General features: G+C 38.5%; 1 protein-coding gene across 1 annotated transcript in view; it reads left to right on the top strand.

Annotated features, from left to right (window-relative positions):
- ME1 (malic enzyme 1) overlaps nt 1–25,953 on the top strand; it is a 174,100-nt gene that overhangs the window by 100,805 nt on the left and 47,342 nt on the right. Inside the window, exon 6 of the mRNA XM_082755588.1 lies at nt 2,079–2,182. Within this exon, the coding sequence (XP_082611714.1) occupies nt 2,079–2,182 (104 nt within the window). The remainder of the gene's footprint in view (nt 1–2,078; nt 2,183–25,953) is intronic.

Here is a 25,953-nt window from a genome sequence, read left to right as displayed (position 1 = left end):
GGGAGAAAGTATGATGAAAAGACCCCATGGGTTGAGATAAGGACAGGCAGATCACTCACTGATTATCATCACAGGCAAAAGAGACTCAACATAGGGAGACAAACACAATTTATTGACTGGCACTAGCCGGCTAGGACAGTGAGAAACTAAAAGCAAACTAAAACCACCTTCCCCCCCATCCACCCTCTTCCACCTCCTCCCTTGAGCAGTACAGGGGAACAGGGAAAGGGGGCTACGGTCAGTCCCTGATGCTTCATCCTCTCCACAGGATGCCATCCTTCTCGAACTGAGCCTGCGTGGGCTGCCCACAGGCAGCCGCTCCTCAAGCACTGCTCCCACACGGCTCCATCCCACGGGGTCCATCCCCCAGGAGCAAACTGCTCCAGCACGGGGCCCCCACGGCTGGGCGGCAGCTCCCCCCAGACCCCCTGCTCCTGCGGGGGCTCCTCTCCAGGGGCTGCAGCTCCGGCCCAGGGCCTGCTCCTGCGGGGGCTCTCCATGGGCTGCAGCCTCCTCCAGGCCACATCCACCTGCTCCCCCGGGGGCTCCTCCACCCATGGGGGGGCTGCAGCGTGGAGATCTGCTCCATGTGGGACCCATGGGCTGCAGGGGGACAGCCTGCTCCACCAGGGGCCTCTCCACAGACCACAGGGGAACTGCTGCTCCAGGGCCTGGAGAACCTCCTGCCCCTAATTCTTCACCGACCTTGGTGTCTGCCAGGCTGTTTCTCACTCCCCTCTCTCCCAGCTGCTGTTGCCCAGCTGTTTTTTTCTCCCTTCCTTCAATCTGCTCTCCCAGAGGCCCACCCAGCGTCTCTCCCTGGCCCAGCTCTGGCCAGCAGCAGGTCCCTTTTGGAGCTGGCTCTGCTCTGACATGGAGCAGCTGCTGGGTGCTTCTCGCAGAGGCCACCCCTGCACCCCCCCCCCCACTACCAAAACCTCACCATGTAAACCCAATACAACTTTGTGTTGCTCACTGAAGGCTGTCCTGCAATGAGAGGCGGTCTGTAGTTTTCTTTATGATGTCTTCTTAATTGAAGTTGGTGTACAGGTTTCTGCAGCAGTGTTGGGTTTGGAAATTGTTTTCAGATGACAAGTGCTTAGTCAAGCTACTGGCTGATTCTGCAAGCTGTTTGGCCACATGTGGAAGGATTATATACTAGATACAACAGATAAATTATCTTATTCATTTTTAGAGGTCTGTAAAATGTAATAGCAGAGAGTGTCTTTGGGTGTGTGATCCTGGGAGAGCCACTGAATGTGTTGAGCCGGGGAACTGCTGGAGTAAATTGTCAGAAGGAATTGCAGAACACTTTGAATGCATTTAGTAAGTTTCTAAATTTTTACATGGAAACAAATCAAGCCAAGATAAAACTGTCCAGTAGTGAAGACATGGAGTAAAATGGGCTTGGTGTTTTTGTGGTCCTGGAGCAAAGTTTGGATCAGAGTCGTCAAAGAAGAAAAACTGCAAGTTTTAAGCATAGAAAAATTCAGAACCGTATGCAAATGATGGACATGTATAACTGAAATGAAGAATGCTATAGTCAAAACTGATACTTTAGAAAGCTGTAAGGATAAGATCAATGACTTGTTTATGTTTTCGCATATTGAATTTTAGAAAGCAGCACATTATCTGAATATCAGCTTGTCAACACAGCTGAAATGATGGACAAAGTGTTCTTTGGAAGGCATTTGTGAAACATGAAGATAAAAGTAAAGAATACAGCTTTTTTAATGTCAGAGTGCTGTCAGGATGTAATGGAAAAAGAGAAAAGAACTAACTAAAGCTTTTTAAAAGATACTTTTGAAACCTGACTTTCTAGATTAAACTTTTACTTTTTCACTTGGAAACAATACCCTTCCTTTGATACTAGAGTATCCATTTTCCTTGATACAAAAGGCTGTTTCTTTAATCTCTTTGTTGCAGTTCTTCAGTCTTTATATAGAGGTGGATAAATGGATATGTACTTCATATGCTTGGGTTAATCTTCAAACACTGTATTGTTGTCCCCCTTCTTATTAATGTAGAATGTACTAGTGTAACTTGTTCATCTAGTAGTTCAAACATTTTTTTAACAGGCACTGCTGAAAGATCCTTTGTATATTGGGCTGAGACACAAGAGAATCAGAGGTCAAGCCTATGATGATCTCCTTGATGAATTCATGGAAGCTGTGACTTCAAGGTATGTGATATATTTGTGTTATTCTTTGGAGAATTCCACTGTGAACTTCATCTTGGGAGAAATAAATGTCCTTAACTATGAAAGGAAGAAAGAACGATGACAACAGAGTTGCTAGGTTCCTGATCTTTTTATTTTGAGCATTGTATTTTATAAGCTGTCTCTAACTTGCCTTAAATATTGCATTTTTATGAATTCTCTGCATGGGTGGTAAAATTCATCTTGAGATGAGTGAACTAGTTTTTCAAACTATTTTATGAGATTTGGACTGTATTTACCTAATAATTTTCTATGCCCAGTGCAGTGCCTGCATATTTTTCTCTGTATCCCCAACTTTGTGTGTGAGATGCCAGCAGTCTGAAAGAAGCAATCGTACCTGGCAAAGGCTGTTTCTGCTGCCTGCTTGCAGTTGTGGTTAAGTCTTCATGTTCTTTTTCCCTAGGTTTTAGGGTTACATTCTCTCTGTACTGACTCTCCCTCTCCCTAATTAAAAATAAATAAATAAATAAATAAGATGACCAACCCCTGCTTGTGCCCTGATCCAAACTGAAACAGGACTAAGCTTCTAGTATTTTGGTTTTAAATGCCATGGTAAAAACCTATGCTAAATCATCTCTTTTTCTTGCCTCTTTTTCTCCTGTACAGAAAGTAGTTAAATTTATTATTAGAACATGATGCATAAAATATTACATTTCATGTCAAATAACATATTTGCTCACATTTTCCTTGTTCATTAAAGTATTTGGAGTTCTAGACCTGCATACCTAAAATAGCCTAAGTAGCAGGATCCTTAACAAAACATGATCTCTATCTGTGTCTGAAGTGAACTCTAAAGCCAGGACTGAGGTGTGGGACCTGGAAATACCTTCCGGGTCCTTGATTTCAACTTATGCCCCTTCAATGTTTTGACTCCATGCTGGGACCTTCTCTGGATACGCACAACCTCTGTTCTTCTTGCCCTAGTTCCTGTGTAAAAGAAACTTGGGCAAGTGGGGAGTATTAATTCCCATGCTTGAAGCACAGATTCCTCCACATATTACTGTACTCTTCCCCATCACCCTCAGTTGGCTAAGAATCCCTTGCTCTTGATCTATGGTTTGCTGGTTTGGCTCTGCCCTGTAATGCATCTGCTCCTCTTTTGAGTATTCTCTTTCAGATAAAAACGGTGTATTTCCACCTCCTTCATGGAAGGTTTGGACCATTACAAATTTCTCTGTGGACCGAGTTTTGAGAATTTCTATCTTAAAGCATTTCCTAACTCACCCTTTGTTTTTAAAATCAAACATAGTTCATTTTAAATCATCTAAATCATACACTGAAGGAAATCATCAGGGTCAAGCATAGTATTATCTCAGTAATGTCTGAAGGTCTGGTTGACTTGTTCTTTTTACTTAAACATCTTTGAAACTATTATTTTGAGTAATTTTTAGCAATTTATGTTAGCTTGACCTTCTGAAAGATCACTTTGTTCTCAACTAAATCTGTCGTGGTCTACAGTGGTGTCCTTTATTTTATGTTTGAAGTGGAGCATTTATAATTCAAACTTTGTATGTTTTACTTGTAAGTTGTTTTGGCTGTAGTACAACATCCAAATTGATTATGATACTCTTTTGATAAGATGAAGGGAAAAGTGATGCAGCTAAGACAAAATCAAGTCCATTTGTTCAAATTTCCTATGAAATTTGTTCGATTTCATATGCTCCTAAATGAAAATTTCTACTTGGTTTGTCACTAGGAAACTCAGTGTTTCCAGTTGGTTCTGGTATGATGGGTCTGACTGTTAAAGGTGCAGGCTGTGATTTGATTTATTATGCATTATTTTCTCTTGCCAGCTATTGCAGTGATTTTGCAGTGATATTGCACTATCTTGCAGTGATTTAGGTAATTGTATACTTTGCCTGAATGCTGCTTATCTTTTCCTTGTGAAAGTTTCTCTGAGGTTTTTCTTCTTTTCACTTTCCTTAGCCTTTTGCTGGCTGTTTCACAGAGGAGTATTTTCTTTACAAGTCATGTTTGGTCTGTTACATTTTAGGTTAGCCTTATTTATTTGCAGTTATTGCCATGGTACTCCAGAACGGGCTTTCTTATTTGATATTGCCTAATCAATTCAGAGGATGGAAGAAGTTCTGGGGCAACCGTCATGTTTTCAGAGTATTCACCTCTAAGACAGACATAACCATGAACATTACAAAGCGCAAAGTTGTTACATCTTTGTAATAAGACAGTGCATTTTATACAGGCTTCTTACTGGCTTCCAGGGGAATTTTCCTAGACATGTGTATCACCTGGATTGGTTGTTAAACCTTGAAAATCTGCATTTTTATAAGATGGTGCAGCATCATTTATAGAGAAAATGTTATGGTACATAATAAAGTAGTTTATAAAGAAGCATGTCATATGAAGGTATAATTTCATGAACTATGATACTTTCCCCTTCTTGCCTTCACTGCTATTCACCTCCAAAAAACTCTTCTTATGAATCAAAATTATTTATGAAAGAGTCAGCATTAAAAATCAAACAAGACTTAAAACATCCATTGCTAAAAGATTTTGGTACAGTATCCAGTGTATTATCGTGGCAGAATGAAACTAGTACAATGTGTTTTTTCCCAGATGTGAGAAGGCAGAAACATATGGAAAGTATCTGGATTTCTGCTGGCTTAAAGCCAGTGAACAGCTTTTATTTATTTACCTATATCTGTATCTGTCTGCTTATTTATTACTAGTGCCAGCAGCTGCCCTTTCTGTGGGCAGGTGCTAGAATGTCTGAGGATGTTACCAGGTGTTTCTTGCTTTTGTGTTGGTGCAGTAATTTAGGGGAATAACAATATTCTAAATGGAAGGAATGTTTTATAACATGAGAAAAAACAGACAGATATTTTCATCACTGAATAATGTAAATCAAACTGTAAAACCTATTCAGAAATGTTTGTTATGTTCTACCCTATGGAGAAATGTGTGATAAAACATTTTATACAGAAGTGAATTTTTCCAAATGACAAGTTGTTCTTAAATATTTGTGTTTGCAAAAAAAAAATTAATAAATAAATGAGAGGAAGGTTTTCTAAACAGTACTTTGGTAGCTGGGGTTGATGCACCAAGACTTCCTGTATAACCAGAAGAAATAACTCAATCTTTTTATTCCACTTTCTATTTCTTCCCTACTTGCCTGCAATGATGCAAAGAGAAATATATCAATGGCTAAGAGGTATTCATATGCAACAGTGAAGGGATTATGGAAACACTTGAGAGGAAAATATGTAGACTAGAGATGGAACAAGAAATGAGGGGAGAGGACAAAAGCACCTTTTTAATAACAGGGACTTTCCTCGTCTGATGCAAAAAGTGGATTTAAAGGCTCTGGAAAATTTTTCCCTTTTTCTGAAGGAGACTTCCTTTTCACACATCTGGTAAAGATAACTCTATCTTGAACTCCTCTGAAAAAAAAAAGCCAGAGTAGGGAAGAATAGCATTCTAGCAGCTTGCTTTCTGCTACAGATCATGCCCAATGGAAGCCACTGTGCAATGGGGAGGGAAATGTCCACTACTGGGAGGGACAATACTGACTTGTACCTCTGGCCTGTGAACAGACAAGAAACTTTAAGGAAATAGAAAGTACTATCATGTAATCCTGGTAGGTTGTTTCCTTTCAGAGCTACCACAACCCCAAAGAGTTGCATAGAACTCTTTATTCTATTATAAGCTAAAACCTTTGGATTTGTGATGCATACTGAAATATCGCTGAAATTATCTTTTTGTATGCATGTGATGGTGACGGTTTTCAGTTTCACTTCAAGGTGCAATAATAGTGGATCCTTGAAAACTAATATCGTGGGTCATATCTGTTCCATTGCATAGTTGGATTTTAATTAAACCCTTCTCCATGCCTTTTATATGCTGTGCTTTTATTAAGCTTGTGATCTATAAATCAAGCTGATGACAATTGTAATTCAGTATGTTCTGTCCTAAATTACCATGATGTAGTCATTATTCCTCATTTGCCTGATTACATTATTCACAGATGGTAGCGGTGTTTCATTTCACATCATGTGTTACTTTAAAACAGTCTTTTATGGTAAGTAAGGTTTATCTAACTTTGAAAACAACTGTAAGAGTTATAAATCAACAAGAGAAAAATACACAAATATTTTAATGTTTTCGTTTGGTAGATTACATTGGAATATAATTCAATTTGTAAATAATTAATTCTAAACAGACCTTACTTCTGGCAAGAGAATGTACTGGCAAGACATCAACATAAAAGGTAATTAGAACTGTGCATCATGAAGGAGGTGGTTGGACCACACAGTGCTTCTGACAATATATTCAGGCACGGATTGTGAGTACAAGGACATCGGTGCCTCTGTCCTCTTGTGAATTGTGGTGGTGCAAGACCAAGACTTGCATTGTGCCTCTATGTTCCCATATAGTTCAAGTGAAAGTGACGTTCAGAGAGCACAGAAGGAAATACTGCTGCAACAACTCCCTCCTATGGCAGACTTGGTGAAGATCTGTCTTTTTTTTTTTTTTTTTCTGAGATTTTGTTCTTCTGTGGGACTCAGGCTCATTGAGTCAATGTTTCAAGTTCATGGCTACCTTTTCTTTCCACAATTCTGTAAACATTACTGTCCTTGTGAAGATCACCGTGGACAGCAGGATAGGAGAAAGGTAGATGCTTAAGCAGAACCCTATCACTGCCTTGACCGCAGTTAAAATTGCTCTTTGAACATATCTTCCATTTCATTTCCAGTCATTGACGTGTTTGTGTTCTTCCTGAAATTGCCTATGCTCTAGATACTTCACCATCTTTGTAGCCCTCCTAGTTGTAGCACCTGCACTGGTTTGCCTGAGGAAAATCTTATTTTTTTTTGTGATTAATCATGATTTGTAGTTGTTATCACTTGCAACATTTAAATTCTCAATAGATGATGCCACTGCTAGGAAGTTTGTTAAGGAGCCCTGAACCCTTCCCCAAGCAGTGGTGCTTGCTGAGGTCCACTGTTTGGAGACAACTGGGTTTGCCTATGTCAGAGAAAAAGAGAAACAACTTGCCTCCACTTTGTTGGTTTTTGTTTGTTTGTTTGTTTGTTTTTTATTTTGAGATGAGATGTTCATTTACTGTTTCTTCTATTGTCAAATCCAGGGGACTCTGGGATTGGAAAAGAAGGCCGGGTAGGAGGCCTCTACTTCTGCATATCCCATTGAGCAATGGGGAACAGATTAATTAGTGCTCCCCCCCGCCCCCCCCCCCCCCCCCCCCCCCCCTCCAGTATGAATATCCTTACAAACAATCCAACACAAAAAGAATGTAGACAGTCAATTCTTTTTGTTGTTTGCTGCCTTGTAGCCATCTTCCCTTTCTTTCCTGCTAGTTCTTTTGGTGGGACAGTTTCCCAGGCTGGATTGCTGGGTGATAGTTGGCTGACACTCAGGGACAGGACCAACCCGCTCTGACCTTTCACAGCAGGACATCTGAATTCTGCTTCCTCCTTCTAAAATCCCACTTTAAACCCATTCTCTCTTACACTGTAATCTACATCACAAGGTTTTGTCCCGCCTTCTCTAATGCCAAAACCAACCATGAAATCTTGTCCTTTTTCTTCTTTCTGGACTTAGAAATGTGAAAATATTTGATTTGTGATACTTACTAGGTTATCCACCTTCTCATTTTTCTTTAAAACTCATTTGTGCTTTCATGAACTGGAACCTGAAAGCAGATCGCAGGTGTTGCTGGATTGATTACTGCCTCAGCTAACTAGGAAAATGTGTATATGTTACTTCCAAAATGATGTTTTCTATCCATCCTTCTCAGTAGCTTTTGTTTCTGTTGTATCTCCGGGCCTGTCACTTTTATAGCTTAACATAATGGAGCTGAGCTCAATTAAGACTTTTGTTTGGCTCTGTTCTATAAATAGCCAATAACAATGTGTCTCTGCTAAAAATAAGATCCTCTCTCTCTCTTGTCACTAGAGAAACAGTCATCATTTCCCAAACACCAGTATTTTGTGCAGAAGTTGAGTCCTCTTCCATCAATGTCCTTGGCAAGGGAAGGGCCTCGGCCTTGTCACCAAAAACCACAATCAGCTTTCACAGCGATATAAACTGTTCTGACTCATCATTTCCTTTCTCCTGCATGCTCTTAAAAAATGTTGACGGCTTGCCAGAGCAGTAAAAAATAAATATAAATATTCCATAGTCAGGGTTTAGGTGACAGTCAAAACAGCAGTGAGAAGCAGGATGCGCTGCCTTACTGTGGAGCTGCAAAGGCCTTGATAGCCATTTTGTTTCCTTAAGGGTCACCCCATGGCAAAATGAAGGCTAAATCAGATTAGGTTTTTCATTTCATGTGTAGAGTTAATCTGAATCTCCTCTAACACAATTATAAAGTCTTTCTAGGTCTCCTGCAATGCGTTTTGCTGCCAAATAATCTGGTTAGTTGCTCACAAGAGATAAGTCTGTACAGTACTGCCTAATGCCCAAGCTTCAAGCCCTTGGCAATGGAAGCTCAGGGAGATTTGCACGTGCAAGTATTACTTTTTTTTTTTTTTCCAGGTTTTTTTTTTTGGCCTTTAAATAAATTGAAATTAAAGTAGAACTATGCTAATGAATCCTATTCCAGTTCTAAAATCCAGCTTGGAAAAGATAGGAAATCTAAATCGTAAACCAGTGCTATTCCTTGTGTATGTACTATTCCTTCTTTTGAGGCATGACCTTTTACTAAGCTTTTCCTAGAACCTTGCTTTACTCAGTTTGCAGAACAGGCAAGAGCCAAGGAGCAGAGATTGCATTGACAACTGTGCCTCTGGCGTACAATCTCTTGGGGATTTTGTCATTGGTAACTTTTGACAGCTGTAAAGACTTCTACATATTCATTTTGTGATTTTTTACTGCGAACTAAATTGTATCTGATTGCTGGAAATGACACAAATATATGCTTTACAACCTTTTCAAACCCAGTAAGTGGCATAAGGAAAAATGAATCTGTCAGTGAAGTGAAATCATAGCAGGATAGACAGACTCTACTCACATCAAGTTTATTTGTAGAAAGAGTGTTATTATTTATTGTTTATAATGCTAGACCACAGAGAAATTCTTAGCAAAGATCAGCAGAGGAGTCTTGAAGAAATAAAACCTCATTCATTGCTCATCCCTTAAAAAAAAATAAAACAGTAAGATTGTCAGACTGTTCAGGGGGGAAGGATATTGTTTTTTCTTTTTTTTTTTGTTTTTTCTTTTTTTTTTTTTTTGTGGGACAAGATAGAGCAGGGGAGTATTTTTAGTATATTTAATATGCCTCTTGTACCCAAACTGATTTTTGAGCTCACAATGGGATATATCCATGTTCTAATAATGCTCAGCTATGTCCCAGACTCACTGCAGTCAAACAAAACCCAACAAGAGAAGAACACACTGTTCTCAGGCTTTTCTTCTCCAAACTATTTTAAGAAGAGATTTTTAAAGTGGAAAAGGCCTGGGTAATCTCAATTACGTTCCTTCCCCTTTTATAGCTGTAGAAAATGGTGTCCAGGATTCTCAAGTAGAAGTTAGCTGGTGCAACTGTATGGTAAATGGGGTGAATGTTGATTTATTTGAATGATTTGTGCAAATGTAATATTTTAACACAGTTTATATTGTTGTTACAGAAGTATAGGAGTTTTCCAGGCTGTCAGAAGCAGCAGTTTCCTTTTTCAGTTTTTCCCCCTTTGGAAACTCTACTGAAGTTAAATATCAAGTTTTTGACTTAAATTCACATCAGAATGTAATGAGATATCTGTCCCTCTTATCCCATCACTGTCTCTCTCCTACTAAATGCTAAGAATTATTTCTATCTAGATTTCAACTCTTAAGAGAACCTTCTTTCACTGTCAGTCTGGCTAATGGGATTAGGTACTTCAGGACTTCATCCCTCCCTGGCCCTATAGCGCTGCTAGACCATGACACTGCATGATTTATTCAGCATATTCCATTTCAACTGCCCTTGCTTCCACCTAAATTTCCTGATGTACTGCAGTGAATTGCCTCTGCAGCTCACCAGCTGGGCCTGCAGGATGCAAACAGCAGCAAGACTTCGGTAGCGTGAGGTTTGCTGGTAAAATAATGCCCTGCTGTGGGAGGGCAGGAGGCAGAAGATGCTGCTGAGGTCAAAGTTTCATCTTGGACTGAATTGGATGTTCTACGCTGACCAACCCAGTGCTGCCCTTCATGAGAGGGCCTGGACCCACAGAGGACCATGGTTAACATAGGACTTGTTAACCACCTTGGGTCAATGACGTAGATCAGGTAGTACTAGTACTTGTAGTTTGCCCAAGTACAACTTTCAGAGTTACTCATTGACAGTAACAGGCAGATTTATATATCACAGGGATAAGAAGAAAGCTTGGAAATTGCAAATTGGAAATACCTGCCCTTTCTCCTGAAACTGCAGGTATTTTTCTCCATTGTGCTTCATGATAGAAAAATGATTAAGGCAGTGCAGTTTCTGCAAAGTGAGGTTAATGTCAGTGTGTTGACCAGTTCTCCATTTAAAGTAAACTGCATTTCTCAGATGAAATGTGGAATACAATACATTTACGAACATACAGAGGGTACAGAAGAGATGCTGTTTCAGGCCTGGTGGGACCATGGCTTTTTAGTTAATCATAACTAAATCATAATCAGTCACCATCCGTGGAGGTCTTTAAAAGATGTTTAGATGTAGAACTTAGTGATATGGTTTAGTGGAGGACTTGTTAGTGTTAGGTCAGAGGTTGGACTCGATGATCTTGAGGTCTCTTCCAACCTTGAAATTCTGTGATTCTGTGATTCTGTGATAATTAATCCATTTCTCAGGAGGGCACATGGCTTAACCAGATCCACAACATCTAAGAACTTCCCTATGACTTCGGTGGTATTTAACACCTAAGTGTCAGTCATTGTCTGGAGCAATGCCATTGTGGCTTATATTTGAAGAATAATTCCTTCTTTTTATGTCTACCAAGGTCTGTAAACATTGCTGCTGCCCAATTGCCTGCAAATAATACTCCAATAATAGATATCACTGGCATAATCACATTCATCATTTGAATATTACTAACTTGTTTTGCCACTGGCAGAAATTGCAGTGCAAACTTCAGTGCACCCTTTGCATCCTAGAACCTGCAGCAGTAACTTCCATAGCAACATAACTGACTGAAGCTTGCAAATGATATGGCACTTGTAAAATAGAAGTATTTAACCTTCCTGAGATTATGGCCATATCAGTCTTTCAGCTGTGCAAATCCTATGATAAGAACTGTCTGCCAGGGATTTGGGACTAGGATCGGAAAGCATGTCAGAAATGAATCGTTGAGTTGAATACATTGTCAGTATCCGTATGTATGATCCTTTTAAAAATAACGTAGAGTACCTTAAATTAAGTCTTTTCTATATTAAGAACATCCTGCTTACAGACTTTTTTTCAATCTTATAAATATCTCCAGTATGGCCGCCATCAAATCTGCCTAACCACTTTGCGTTCTGGCCTTCTTATAGTCACACTGCCTTTAAAACTGTTGCAGAGTAATACTTTTTCCCTTTTATAGGTGGGAACTGGAGCATTAGATGACAAAATTGGAATTAGATGTCGTCTTGGGCACAATCCAGTTGCCTAAACATAAGTGTCCAGTGTTGTATCCTTTCAGGCATCCAGCTACTGGTCCAGGTACTTTAGTTGTCCCACACGCTCTCAGTCACATCTGCCAACTCTGTGCAGGTGCTGTGGATACCCAAGCGTGTCTCAGACTGCACTGTCTTTAGACATCTGTATCAAGCCCTGACATCTATTCTATCTCTAGGTGCCTGAAGGCTTTCAAACACTGGCTCTGAGTAACCTTCCTACTGTTGCATGACAGGACTATTGGCAAATAGAGGAGAACCCTAACTATCCTTTGGGGTAGCCTTCCACCTATACAACTATACCTAACAAACATTTGGTTATAGTTTTGCTAAAGTTAGGGGTTGCGTGCAGATTTTGCACGTGGCTTGTTTTGAATGCTTAGAGCTACCTCTCTCCTAATTCCGCAGTCTCTCTACACTGCTTTCCTGCCAACAAGGCATACTGAGAGCTTGCTAAAAAGAAGGCAGATAGATTGCTGCTTTGAGCTGCAAGATAGTACAATTTATTTATTTTTCTGTTTCATTGTCTTTTTATTTAACGTAGAGGTAATGAGACAGTATTTAGTGTCTGCTGTATTTTTGACACTTTTTGGAAATTCCAGATGCACATCTTATTTCTGCATTAGCAATCACTAGTGTTTATACTCCACTGTAAAAAATATTAGCCTGGAAATGGCTAAAAAATGAAATAGGACACTTCAGACCCACTACCATATGTAAGTGCAGTTAACTGACACTTCATTGACGCCCACGGTGGTGCCAGTGCTAACAAAGCCTGAATAAATGATGGAATATGTTTAGCTCATGCGTTTAATTACCTAATTACAAAAGTTCTTTGTAATTTTAGAGGAATGTGTATGAATAACTGGATTACTGGAATTGCAGAGTTGCTGATTGTGTCCCAAGAAGCAGATAAGAGTTAACTGGTAGGTTATCTTTGTATAACTGGGGGTGTACATTAGAGAAAAAAAGAAAAATGTTTTGAAAAACGTACTAGGGTTTCTATAATTCAGATTTTTTTTTCCTTCTAGTCCCTTACTCATTTAGATTTTTCTAAGGTTTGAATAATTAGGGGTGAGAATTTCTACTGCTGTCCCTGCATTGGCTCATGCAGGAGGAAATTCTTTACAATTTTATCTCCGGCACAGCGTTACTTTGATACTTCTCCTTCTAAAAATGGGATTTAGCTTAGTACAAAACCAGAAAGTTATCTGTTTCAAACATTACACTTTGGAAACTGCAACAGAAGTATCACTTAATTGGCTAACTTTATTTCAGAATTTGGTGGATTTTAACATCAAAGTTAATTCATCTAGTTGCTGCTTTATATCAAGCCTAAATGGCTACTGGAAGGAGAGTGCTGGCAGGGTTAGATGAAAATGAACTATGCAGATTTTTAATAAAAAATGGAGTTAAACGTAAATACACTACTAGAACTAGCTAAGCCTTTTTTCCAGAAGATACTCTTTTTAAAAATACTTACTTAAATGATAGTATAAATTTTATTATAATTGCTTTGTAATTAATTTGTACTATTAAAAGTCAATTACTTCTTTTTGTTTCTCTTTATTTTAAAGACCTTAATGTCATAGACACTTGGCATCACTGCTCCTGCTCAGGATAGACCTCTGGTCCAGAAAACACACCCAGGAGTTATTTTGCCTTTTAAAAACATATGGATAGGAGCCTGCTTATTAGTGCCTGTTAGTTAAACTGAAAGGTTGTAATGACAGTTGTTGATATCAGGAGAGTCTACAAATCTGAAAGCATATTAAGAAAAAATCAGGAAAAATACTCTTTTAATAAGTGATCAACTGCTACATATAATCAAATTTCTATTAACTTCAGGTTCTGTACAAGTTTTGAGTGTGTTTAGCCAGCATATTTTTTCCTATTTGTTATCTGGGTTTATAGTTCTGTACTTAAGGACAGACAACATTTGTGGTGCAAGTCTGTGAAATCCTACAATTCTCACAGTAATCTCATATCTCACACATTTTACCAAACTATGAAACTATCCTAGTTTAGCGATATTTTTAAGTCCAGTTGTTTACATATATTTTTGTCATGCAACATTATAATTGTTTTTTGTTGTTGTTGTTTGTTTGTTTGTTTTTTAGCTTATTTTAATAGAAAGCCCATCTTGTTAGAGGTTTTGCATTTGTCTGCCATGGAGTCAACTAAAGACCTATGGAGTCCATTTTTGTGGCTGGAAATAATAGTCCAGACATTTAGAGATCTTTTTACAGTATTGAATTTTTATTAAAAAGGCTTTGATTAATCTTCTCTTCTGAAAAATTGATTATGATCTGAGCATATGTGTGACTTCTGGAAAACTACATATCTTCAGCTGTCTGACTGCAGTCACTCCACAGGATTATACTAAAAAAAAAAAAAAAAAAAAAAAAAGCTAATTAAATCATTGATCCTTCACATTTATACCAGCCAATTTAAGAATGTCACAGCAGCTACAAAGAAGTGTTCTATTAAATTTGTTAATGATTTTAAAATTGTTTAAACAAAAACGATTTTTCAACGTAAGCCAGACTACACAGTGTTAGGGTTTGTTTTCTTTTCTTTGCCAGAAAAGTACAGAAGCTGTAAATTATATATGGAAAATATTTTTAAAGAACAGCATTTTCAGGATAAGAGAACTGAGTGCAGCTGGTTTGGTATATTTTCCAAATCAGATTTCAAAATGGGAACCAGCTGCTCACATGTTGCTCTTAGCTAAAATGCCAGCATAGGCTGATTGTCATAAGATGGCCATTTAAAAAATGATATACTTGGGGAATAATGGATGTGATCCCAATGTCGGATTCAGCTGCCAAGTACTATCACAGTAATTGCACCACCTTCAAATGCTGTCAGCCTCTATCCTAAAGACATCTGAGTGACCTGTTTGCAAAAAATCCAAAATAAAATTAAAGGGGGAATCATAGAGTAGACCATTCACTGTGCATTTGCAACAAGCTTCCACCTGAATTAATCAACCTGCAGCTGTGCTGTTTGATCACACCTGCGATTACCACCATGTGAGCAGACAGCTCCTGTTTGCTCATCTCTGAAAACAAGAACTTGCATCACTTTGATTTTGTCCTAGATGCCTTCAAAAGAAGCAGCTTCAAAAGAAGCTATAGACAGGTACACTTTGGTGCAGGAATGAAAACTGAGGTGGAATGTGGTAAGAGGTGGGAGATGTGATTTTGTTGTTATTTTTAATTCATCGTGAGTGTAGGGTATGTGTTAAATAAGGCTTGACTTTATAGCTAGTGTGATGATAAATTAGGAAATCTAGACAGGACTGTTCAAAGAAGCTAAACATACAGATACAGGGAGCAGTTATACTTCTGATTTAAACAATTGAGGCTAAGCTTGCTAGGTCAGAATGCCATTTCCATGCTTAGTAAGTATTGCAAATAGTGCTTGATAGTTTTTTCTGTAGTTTTAAACACAAACTTCAATAAATTAAGAAATTTTAAAAGGTAAATTTAATCAACAACAAGTTCTATTGTGGCATTTTTTACTTGTTTTATTTGCAAAAGATCTGTTGAACGTTATGGAGACAGATGAAATTTTGTACATGAACAAGAGCAATATTGCACCAGATAAAAAAGTGATTTGCTTAAAATCACTTTGACTTTACTCTTACTTCATAACAAAAAATTTTGTCATGCTTTCTTTCAAGTCATTCCCTGTACGCTCTCATTGAATTCAAGGCATCTAATGCAAATATTCAGTACTGCTGGAAAGTGTGGTCTCCCAAAGGTAGTGGTGTAGCGCTCATTCTAATTCTCTGAGCTTTTATTGTATTACAAAATATCAGAAGAGCAGAGTTTGCAATAGCAGCTATTGGTGTAAGAGCGTGTTACAGAGAAAATGTGAGAGTTGCAGACAAGAAAATGGCTGTTCCATAGGACTCAAGTTTTTGCACAATATGCTTTTGTTTCATAATTTGGTGTTAAACATTTTTTTCTAGACTATATTTGGAAGAAGGGGATCAGATTGTTGAGAATGAGGAGTTAATATGCACTGAAGAAGTAGGAAAGGTTTCTGGGACTGTAGTGTTTTCTCAGTTGAGGCTTGTTGGCAGCAGGTTTAGCTTAAAGAGCAGAGGCAATGTCAAATAACCACTTCACAGAACGCAGGACAACATGAATTCTTGACAAAGAACAGTCTTGGCTCCAAAGGAAACCACTGTGCTGGTTTCAGCTTCAGTAACTACTGTGACACTGTACAGTATAAAAGTTTTTGAATGTCATCATTTTTTTGTCATCTTGCCTTCTTTCTCAATTAGAAATCTTGCTGCGATTGGTAAAGAAGAGAAAGTCGAACTAAGGGACTCTTTTTGGCTGATACACATAGTGATACATTTCTTGGGGGTTGGGATTTCAAGAAACATGCTATGCCTTAGCATTTCTACCATTGGAGCTGTTGCTTGCATGTAGGTGTTTTAATGGGATTTCAGGTAAGTAATTTAACTGAGCTGATCTACACCAAGATGATAAATTCATAGAATTTAGAACGATGGCCCGGTTCTATAGAGTTAAACTTAAAAACAAGCAATAATTAAACTAGATAGGCTTGAGGTGTTTTTTTAACTTTATCCAGCAGTATGGTAAGCCTTTGGGCTTTATTAGTATAAACTTCCATTTAATTTCTTCTCTTGAGTTACAGAAGTGACTTTGTAGCTGCTTAATCTAATCTTAATTCTAAGAGAAATACCCAAGGCTGACTTCTGATTATTCCCAAAGAAACAAGTGCTTATTGTAGGAGACTTCAAACTGTACTCTTGTGTCCAATTTTAGAAGTCAAATGTGAATGTATAGTTGTTTTTAACATAGACACAAAGAAGGTGAATCATCAGTGTTTTTACAAAAATTTGAAAGTACCTCTGTTGCAGAAGAATGTCTGAAGAATGGAAAGCAATTACATTTTTTTTTTGTAATTATTTCCATCCAAAATTGTCATTCTCTTGATTTTAGTGTTTCACGTAGTACATTGTTGCAAAAATAATAGGAACTTTGTTTTCATTAAAAAGTTGGGAGACCTAGGAGGCAGAACAGGTTCTAGCATGCTACTCGCTTGTCAGATACGTGGCAAACAGTAAATAGCTGTACACTAACTTTGCAATTCTGAACAGTGCTGACACCAGAATAGAGCTGGCACAGATTGCTTTTGTCATAGTGAAAAGTCACTCAGATCACAGCAGCCATAAGCTTAACCACCATCCATGCTAGGGACACTCTTCATTTACAGTGGCTGGCTCTTGGATTCAGACTGTGCCTGTGGTTGGAGGCTGTGTTTAAGGATCATCGCATTTTCAGCAACCTGTGTTCCTTCATTTACAATAAACTTGGTTTCTTTTTTTGCTCATCATCTAGCTATTAGGTAGCTAAGTTAGTCCAGTACTTTTCTGCTGAGAAGTGTCACTTCAAGGCCTTAATGCAGCACGACGTATATCCTCAAAACAAGGATGTAACAGTGAAGGAGCTGGTCCCCTGTTGGGCAAACCCCCATGTTTCCTTTTTCTATGCTTTGCTCTGCTACATGCTGTGTGAGAGGACAACCAGTGGGTTGTATTTCTGTCGGCTATTAAACAATAGCTGAGTTTCCTGACTGTAAGGAGCACTGTGAATGACTGAACTGTGGCCCTACTAAGTGACTGCAACTTCTATCACAGCAGTGCTTGGGATTAAAAATAATGAAGGCCTCCAAAAAAAAAAAAAAAAAAAAAAAAAAAAGTTAAATTGCCAGATTTGGTGGATTTGTGCATGCCTGATCCAGCAACTGATGTCAGAATGACCAATTGCAAATTTTTTTCCCTTTAACGAGGTATAGGCCTTAGCTAAGTTTTAAATGTCATGGCGCAATTATTTGTGGTCTGCTGAAGTTTTTCCTTCCTGGAGGGGTAAAAGCTATTAAAGACAATAACCTTGTCTGCTCTGATGTGGCTTGGCCATTCATTGCTTAACACAGCAGCATCCCACCTCAGCAGCCCATGAGAGCACGGGAACCATCACGCTGTCTATGCCGCAGACCAGCTACAGCAGCTCGCTAGCATGAGGCTACGTGCTAGCAGTCTGAGCAGTGCCCAAGTTTTATGTCATCGTGGAAATGAGACCTAAATGTTTTGAAACACTCGTTTCCTTGCACTAACTCATTGACTCACTCATTCCACAGTTTTCTCCGTTATATTTCTGGTTTTGCTTACCTCCTGTAGCTGCTGCCTTCTTGTGGTATCTCATCCTGTTGCCTTTTCTTGCCCCTGGACTTTTGTAAGTTCCATCTCTGCCTCTTCCTTTGCTGTCCACTTTTCTCTGGAGAGATGTGTTTAGTCCTACTCCTACCTGTGCTCCTACCCGTTATTGTATCTACCTAAAATTAGAGATAATTCTTTTGTGTCATAACTGTTCCCTCTTCTATATGCTTCTGGTTTGTTGATTCATGATTCTGTTTTTCCAGAAGCATTGGTTTTGCTATTTAATCACTTCACTTCACGATCTCCATGACTTCTGCTGCCTCTGTCATGCTCTTGCTGGCTGAAACCATAGCACCAAAGTGCTTCCTGGCATGTCCCACAGCCGGGGCTCCCTGGCTGGCTCTGTTGGAGCAGAGCACAGGTCCCACCGTCCCCAGGCCTAGGTTTCTAGCAGAAATTAAGGCTAAGGGAGCAGAAACCACACATTAAGATCACATCCTACCATGGCCTACAGGCAATGAAATCACAGTAAGTATATTTAGGGACAAGAACTGTGGTGTACATTGCAGCACAGGTTTGCCTTGTGGCATTAAGGAGTAGTAAAATCTCTAATGATCTTTCTTTAGAAGAATTTTAAGGCTTTTGTTTGAACTGTTATCTTCTTTTTTGTTTTTATTAGTTATAATTAATTGACTTTTTTACACCTGTGGTGATCTTCCTCTATTACGGTTCTGTCATTTGACATCTCTTGCTCTTTCAGTGTCTGCCTTAGGGGTACAACTGTCTCCTATCTCTACAAACATCTTCAAAACTTTGTTTTCACTGCCTGTAGCTTTCCTTTGTATACAGAGGCTTCCCTCCAATGCTAACTTTCAAGCTTCTTGCAATTTAATTTTCACAAACTGAGTAGAGACCAAAATGTTGTCATCCCTGTTTCACAGGTGGAGAAGTAAATGCCCTAAGAGCCGTCAGGTTTCCTGTGGTACTAAGGAAGTTATGAAATTCCATTTCAGAGCCTAAGGCTGTAGGCTGCAGCTCTGTCAGTAGACCAAAGAGGGTTCATGATGACAGCCTCCCTTTTCAGTCACGAGCTATTATTCTTTGTCCAATCTAGTATCTCTGTGGGTATCCAGGATGTATTGACCAGGATGCAACATAGCTACCTTTTAATTTCTTCCACTAGTCCTGCTACTTCTAGAAAGCTATTTTGATTGGCATTTCTGACCGTGTCCCCTTCTCTTTCCGTGTAAACATAACCTGTCATCCTGTATTTCTCAGGTACCTGACCCCTTAGGCCCTCTCTATTTACCTGACCTAGTAACTTTGTTGTAGTGCAGACACCTGTGCCTCCAGCTGATGGCACGATGTGTCACCTTTACAGCTAAAGACATTTACACTTCTTTTACTTGCATTTTTCATGTGCAGAAATTCAACAGCTGTCTTATTGCCATTCGAGTTTTTTTGAAACCTCTCCTCTAATATAAAGCCTAAAAAAAACCCCATCTCTTCATAAGGGATAATCATAGAATCAGAAAATGGCTTGGGTTGGAAAGGACCTAAAAGATTATCTAGTTCCAACCCCCCTGCCACAGGCAGGGACATCTCCCACTAGATCAGGTTGCCCAGGGCCTCATCTAACCTGGCCTTGAACACCTCCAGGGGTAAGGCATCTACAACCTCTCTGGACAACCTGTTCCCATGCCAAAAACAGATAAGCAGTTTTTTATTTATCATCTGTTTATTATCATAAACAGATAATAAACAATAACTGCTGCTTTTTAACTTCTTTACTACTTACTTGCTATCACTGTTCACACTAAAAATAAGAAAGGAATGTCACACGTATGTGAATTGTGTTCATTCTTACTCAAACTAATTGTGTTTATTCCAGTCTCAGGAAGGGCACCAGGTAGTTTCATTTCTGTAGACCCTTAGCCCGTGAAGGCAGAGATTTTCTTCTGCCACCATCCAGCCTGATGGGGCATCAGTCCTTTGGTAAGCCCATGGAGTATAAATATCTAAATAGTTTTTATAATTGTTTTTATAGGTTGCTGATCATCTCAAATTTTTCTTCCTAAGCTTTGTCCCAAAAGGGATGTAAGTGAAGAGTTCAGTAACCTTGCTAAGTAATAAGGACTCAGCAAGATATTATCTTTATAGTCTTATTTTAGAGTGATTAATATGTTGCATGTAAGAAAGAGGAGACAGAGTTTCTTCCCTCAAACATCTGTTTATGATTTAAACTCTACAAAATATCCAGAAAAAGATTGTGTGGTGAACACTGACTTAGGACTTTCGCCACGTATCCTACTGTCCCAAGGACTGCTCCTACACTACTATTAATTTTGCTGGTACAATTCCAAATCTGTCATACTTACTTTAAAATTGTAGTTGCATATTCTATTACTAAACAAAAAAATAAAAAGTGAAAACCTGGTGAGCGTTTGTGTAGTTGATTTATAATATTACTTGAAATTATGGTCGAAAGTACATGCTCATTATCAGCAAGGTATGCTGTAAATAGACGTGAATGTATTTGATAAAGTGCCTTTTTTGTGTTTTTGTATGTGTAGCTGTTCCTGTCCAGGGGTAGATCTCACTTGTTCCATGTATCAAACATTTTGTCTTTATACCTGGGTTGCAGCCACCTTTTTCACAGCTTGCTACGTCTCTCCCAGTGAAGTTTGCTCTGGTCAAGTAATGGCATCCAAAGCTGGTGTTGTATTTAAAGTGATCCAGCTGAACATTACTTTTGTGGAGGTTTATTCCAGCTCTAACATACTTCATGCTCTTTCCTAGCCGTTGCCTTGGCCCAGATAGGAACACATTAGGTGATCTTTCTCTTTGATGAGAGAAGTACATACTTCCCAATTTGTATGGTGTGATATGGTGTTGTTCTCAATGTTCATGTAAATGTAAATTATATAGTTTTTTAATGTTGCAGTTTGAAAAATTGTACTTTATTGTATGCAGGTTTTTCAGACATCAGGTATGATCCAGATAGTGCTGGTTAGGGTATAGCCTGTATCTTTATGACAGCAAGTTGTCAATACTGTATTGATGTTCAAATCTGAGCAAACACAGCAAGAATCTCAGGAAAAATATGACTCCAGCATCTAAAAAATATTTTAAGCTATTGAGAAAATCTTTGAAGTACTTTGAAACTACAAAAAGGTCAGCAGAGATTTTCTTGGACTAGAGACAAAAGCTGAGAGCTAGTGAGGTGACTTTGGTACTACAGTGAAAGCTACCACAGTGTCCCTTTTCCTCTTGCAAAGGAGTTTCCTTGGAGCTCAGGTCGTGACATTCATGTCTGATTTAAGAATTCTTCTAGGATTTTTGCTGGAAACTCAAGCCAGACTTTGAAAATGTTTAGCTGCCAAGTGCTGCACTTAAGAGCCCAACTCTGGGCACATTGAGGTAGTGCATGTTAGTTTTCACAGTGCTTCTCTGCTGATGCTTGAAGGATGAGAAACAACATCTGGACGTCAACAAATGGACTTCCAGAGCTGTTATTTGTAGGGTTTCTCTGTGTGGAGATCATTAGTCTTTATGTTCTGCAGTAGCTCCTATCTGCTAGCCATTGTCCACTGGCTTGGAGTACACAAGCTGGGTTCTCTTCCCTGTGTTTGAACTGGGTAACCATTTGCACAACACTGCCCACACACTTAAGCTTCTCTTCCCAGAACCTCATGGGCCCCTGAGATAGTCCTTTCTCAGTCTTCTGAATTCTGAATCAATCCCAGAACTGATATAATATTTATGAAGTTACAAAATCTGAATGCTTTTTTTTTTTTTTTTTTTTTTAATAGCTTGAACAAAGGGAGAGAAGCTGAAAGTATTTTGGATGCATCTATACTCTAAGCCTTTGGAAATGGGTGGAGATGATTATTTAGCTGAATCTTGTCAAGATTTGAAGCACTAGCTGTCTACATTGAATGCCAGGAAAAGTAGACATTTTAAAAGATACATGTGTGTATATTATATATGTATACATTTATAAAACAATAATAGTTCCAGAAGTATAAAATTGGCTGTTGTCCTAGTTTTTTAGTTAAAAATAATAGTACTGGAGATATTGAATGGAATCTCATGCCATTAAAACTGTTTTACCAGATCATTGCTAGATGCTTTTCTTATTTAGTAGACTTCAAGCATTTCCAAGAGCTCATTATTCCCATCTCTAGGGAAGAGACTTTGCAGACAGCTACAGTTATTGTACATCTTTCCTGGCCTTCTTTGGGGAAGCTGGGGGAGAGCAGCAGTGTAATGGGTATATGTTTCCTGACCAAAAATCCATCCTAGTGTCAGTGTCTTTTGAGCATTTGGATGAGAAACTGAATGAATTCATCAAAAAACCTGATTACAGTAGCTAATGGCTTAGTCCATATGACCTAGCTTCCTAAATCCTATAGGAGAGAGATGTAGGATGAGGGGAGACTTGCTTGTGCTAGTGGTGTCAAACTGTGAGAAGTTTACAGAGCTAATCTCAGTTCACCATCTGATCCTAATTTTAAGTGAAGTTAAGTTTATTGTTGCCTGACAGAGCTCTGAGACAAATTAAAACAAAAACGAATTGGCCGTGTTTCTGGTAAGAGGAAATTTTCCTAAATTCTGGAGGATTTTCCTTCATAACTTTGAAGGAAGGAGGATATTCAATAGCAATGTAAGCTACTACTGAGAGCAGTGATTGTGCCCTCACTAATAGGCTAGGGGCACATGGCAGTTTTTCCAAAGCTGTTGAAAACTACTTCTTGCAATTTGACCTTTTCATTAAATAAACTGCATAAATCATATCTTTTGCCAATTGTTAAAGCTCACAAAAACAAATGGTGAGAGTGCATGATACCCTAATAGCAGAGAAGATGGACAGTCTGGCATTCCCATTTGCTCCTTTATGAGCTTCCCTTTTCATCTGTTGAAATGAATGTTGTCATTGTAAGCAAATATTCAGTTTCAAAGCATAATGCGTGTTCTCTCTTGTGCCATTCTTATTCTTTATTTAGCCTCTCCTTTTGTAGCTTTTTGGAAGCAACAGTCTCTTCATTATTTTCTCTTTGCTTGAGCATGAATGAATACGATACATGGTTTTGAAACAGTTGTTTATTGGCAATTAGAAGAGGCATTTGCTATTTAATTTTTTTTTTTTATTTTAATATACAGAGGATCTTGTCAGTATGTGTAAATCTCATGGTATAATCACTCTGACCCTTTTTTATGTTTTTAGCTACTAAAGCCTACCAAGTAATAAAAATGCTAATCAAGCCAACTTTTAGATCAGACTTTAACTCAGAAAGATAAGGAATTTGGAGACTTAGTGGCCATGGAGAAATATAGATGTCAGTCTTGTGAAATGAAAAAATAAATCAGTAAGTGAGCTTCTTGGATAGTACATGCTGGTCTGTGTGAAAGGAACAGAATTTGATAGCATAATTCTGATGATACTTAGTATGTTACAGATCATATGCATCCATGGAACTGCAACCAGAGAGTGAGGGCAGGATTTTGGGGCCACCTCAGAAGACACAGTGAATGTTTAAAGGGAGCCTTTAGATATCTGCCTGATACTCTGTAAGCTGGAGATGTTATTAATTTTGTTATAACTCACATTTCTACATGAAATTTCTTTCCATGTAAACATTTCTTCCCAGAATGGTAACACGCATACATATATTTGCTTCTTAATGACTAGAAGAAAAATTACTGTAGCATCTTCCATCTACTTCCTCCTTGAATTTACGCAAAAATATGTATTTTGAGAGCTATCAAAGATGGAGGAGGGTGTGCAGGTTCACTGGCTTACAGGCTCTCATTAGGCTCACAGTGCTTATGTGGGGTGTTCTGAGCTCAGGGTTATCCAAACATGCAGTAGGTTGATAGCCTTGGAAAAAAAAATGTGCATGTATATTCTTCAAAGCCTTTATGCTACAGTCATATCCAAGGATTCTGGTATATATGTATCACTGGTTTCTGAATAGCTCAGGGAAAAAAAAATCAGAGAAAAAAATGCATCTTGTTGATGTGAGGCCTCTAAAATCTAAATTAACATGTTTAATATAAGTACTTGCTTACTTCACTCTATACCAGAAACTGGGAGACCACTTAGTACATGTCTGAGGTTCCCTGATGAAGACTGAAAAACACTGTGGAAAGGATAGCGTTAGGCTTAGCAGAGGGTTATAAACAGATCTGAGGAGTGTGCGCAACCACTTCCTTTTCTCACCTAGTCCCCAGTTATAAGAGCTGTAATTTCATGCATTACTCTTTTGAGATCCTTGGTATAATCCCCAGGATCTTGATCCAGGAGGAACCATCTAAAACACCTAACCACGTGTTTAATATGTTAAAATGGAGTAGGAGCTCTTCTGGGACCTTAATTTAGTCTCCAATTAACCTTTTTTCCAGTCATTGTTAATAAATATTCAAATAGAAGTTTACCAGTGAGACAGTTTGGACTGAAAAGTTTGAGCTTGCTTCAAAGGCTATTTTTCAAAAACCTAAATTCATGATGATAAAAGACAACCATAGCCACTAGCCCAGGCTGCAGTAATATGTCCGGTGTAGGTCAGCTGAAAGTGTTGCCAGTTTTTCAATGTAAAATGCAATGTACATACTTTCTCTCTAGAGATTTCAGAGAGCTCCTGTTTCTGCAATGAAAGCAAGAGAGGCCATTATTTCTTTATGATGACTTCTGGAAAAAACATTATTCTTATAAATATACCATTTTATTGAGCTTGAGTATTCCACTTTTATGGCAAAGTTTATAAACATTCCTCTAACTTTTCCCAAGTATAAATCCAATTAGGGATGATTTTTAACTTAATATATGAAGACTTGACTTCATTTAAATATTAATAGTGGTTGCAACTTTTGTAGTATCAAAGAGCCACAAAAAGGGTTTTTGCTAGTTTTTGAAGGTTACTTTGTGTGAAATTTTGAATATTGTGATGCATATAAATAGTTGTATTAAAGTTGTAGAAAAATAAGTTGAGCTGGTAGTAATAAGATGGGAGTTTAGGTTAAACTCTGACGAATATTTTCAAAACAGTGAATTACTTAAGCACTTCAGAAAAGTATTCTCTCTGTGTTGTTTTCCCTTACTTTTGCATGTGCAATACTGAATCTCTTCAGTAAAAAGTTTTATTTAGTTGATAGACCTATCACAAATCTTTAATTTTCCATGGCTATTGGTGTAACAGTATTTTTTTCATGAATCTCTCTTTCCTGGTCCGGAAGAACTGGAGACTTGTCTGTCATAGGTAAAATCGGACAGCAGCCAAGCAGTTGCAACCCAGTTTTGTAATGATGGTGTGATTGCTCAGAATGCCATGTATGCCAGTGGAGCTGCAAAACACTTCATATATAGGGTGAAGTGCTCAGGTTTTAGCCCAGCTGTTACAAGTCAAGGAGAATTTTTCTTAGAGGCAACTACACAGAGACCATGGAACCCTTCTGAACTTCTGTTAATTTCTGTCATCTTCCACAAGATACTGACACTTTAGCTTCCTGGTGCCAACTGCTGCAGTTTAAATGTAAATTTATTAACTTGCATTGCTATTTCACTTAAAGAGCTTATTGGAAAAGCTTTTTATTAATACAGAATGGTAATCTTCTGACCCAAAAGTAAGTGGCACATTTATTTTTCTTGAGAATCTCTGATCCCCTTACATTAAGGCATGGTTTGGAAGCTGTTACCTATGTTATTACTGCTCTGTGTAACTGCCCAAGGAACGGCAGGTCATCATGCCCAGGAGCCAAAGAATTGGGCTGAACACACACATACACGTGTTTATATAATATTTTCTCATTTGGGGTAGCTTCTGTGTGATGTGTACTGGTCATTACCTAATTCTGCTGTTTAATTTCTGCTGATCTATCAGTTGCTTTGCTAGCATAGTTTTGGAAAAATAAATTGCACAAACCATGCAAACAAAACCCA

The sequence above is a fragment of the Aythya marila genome (genome assembly GCF_965140915.1).
Source record: "Aythya marila genome assembly, chromosome: 3".
Lineage (NCBI taxonomy): Eukaryota > Metazoa > Chordata > Aves > Anseriformes > Anatidae > Aythya > Aythya marila.
This window is presented reverse-complemented; position numbering and strand designations above follow the sequence as displayed.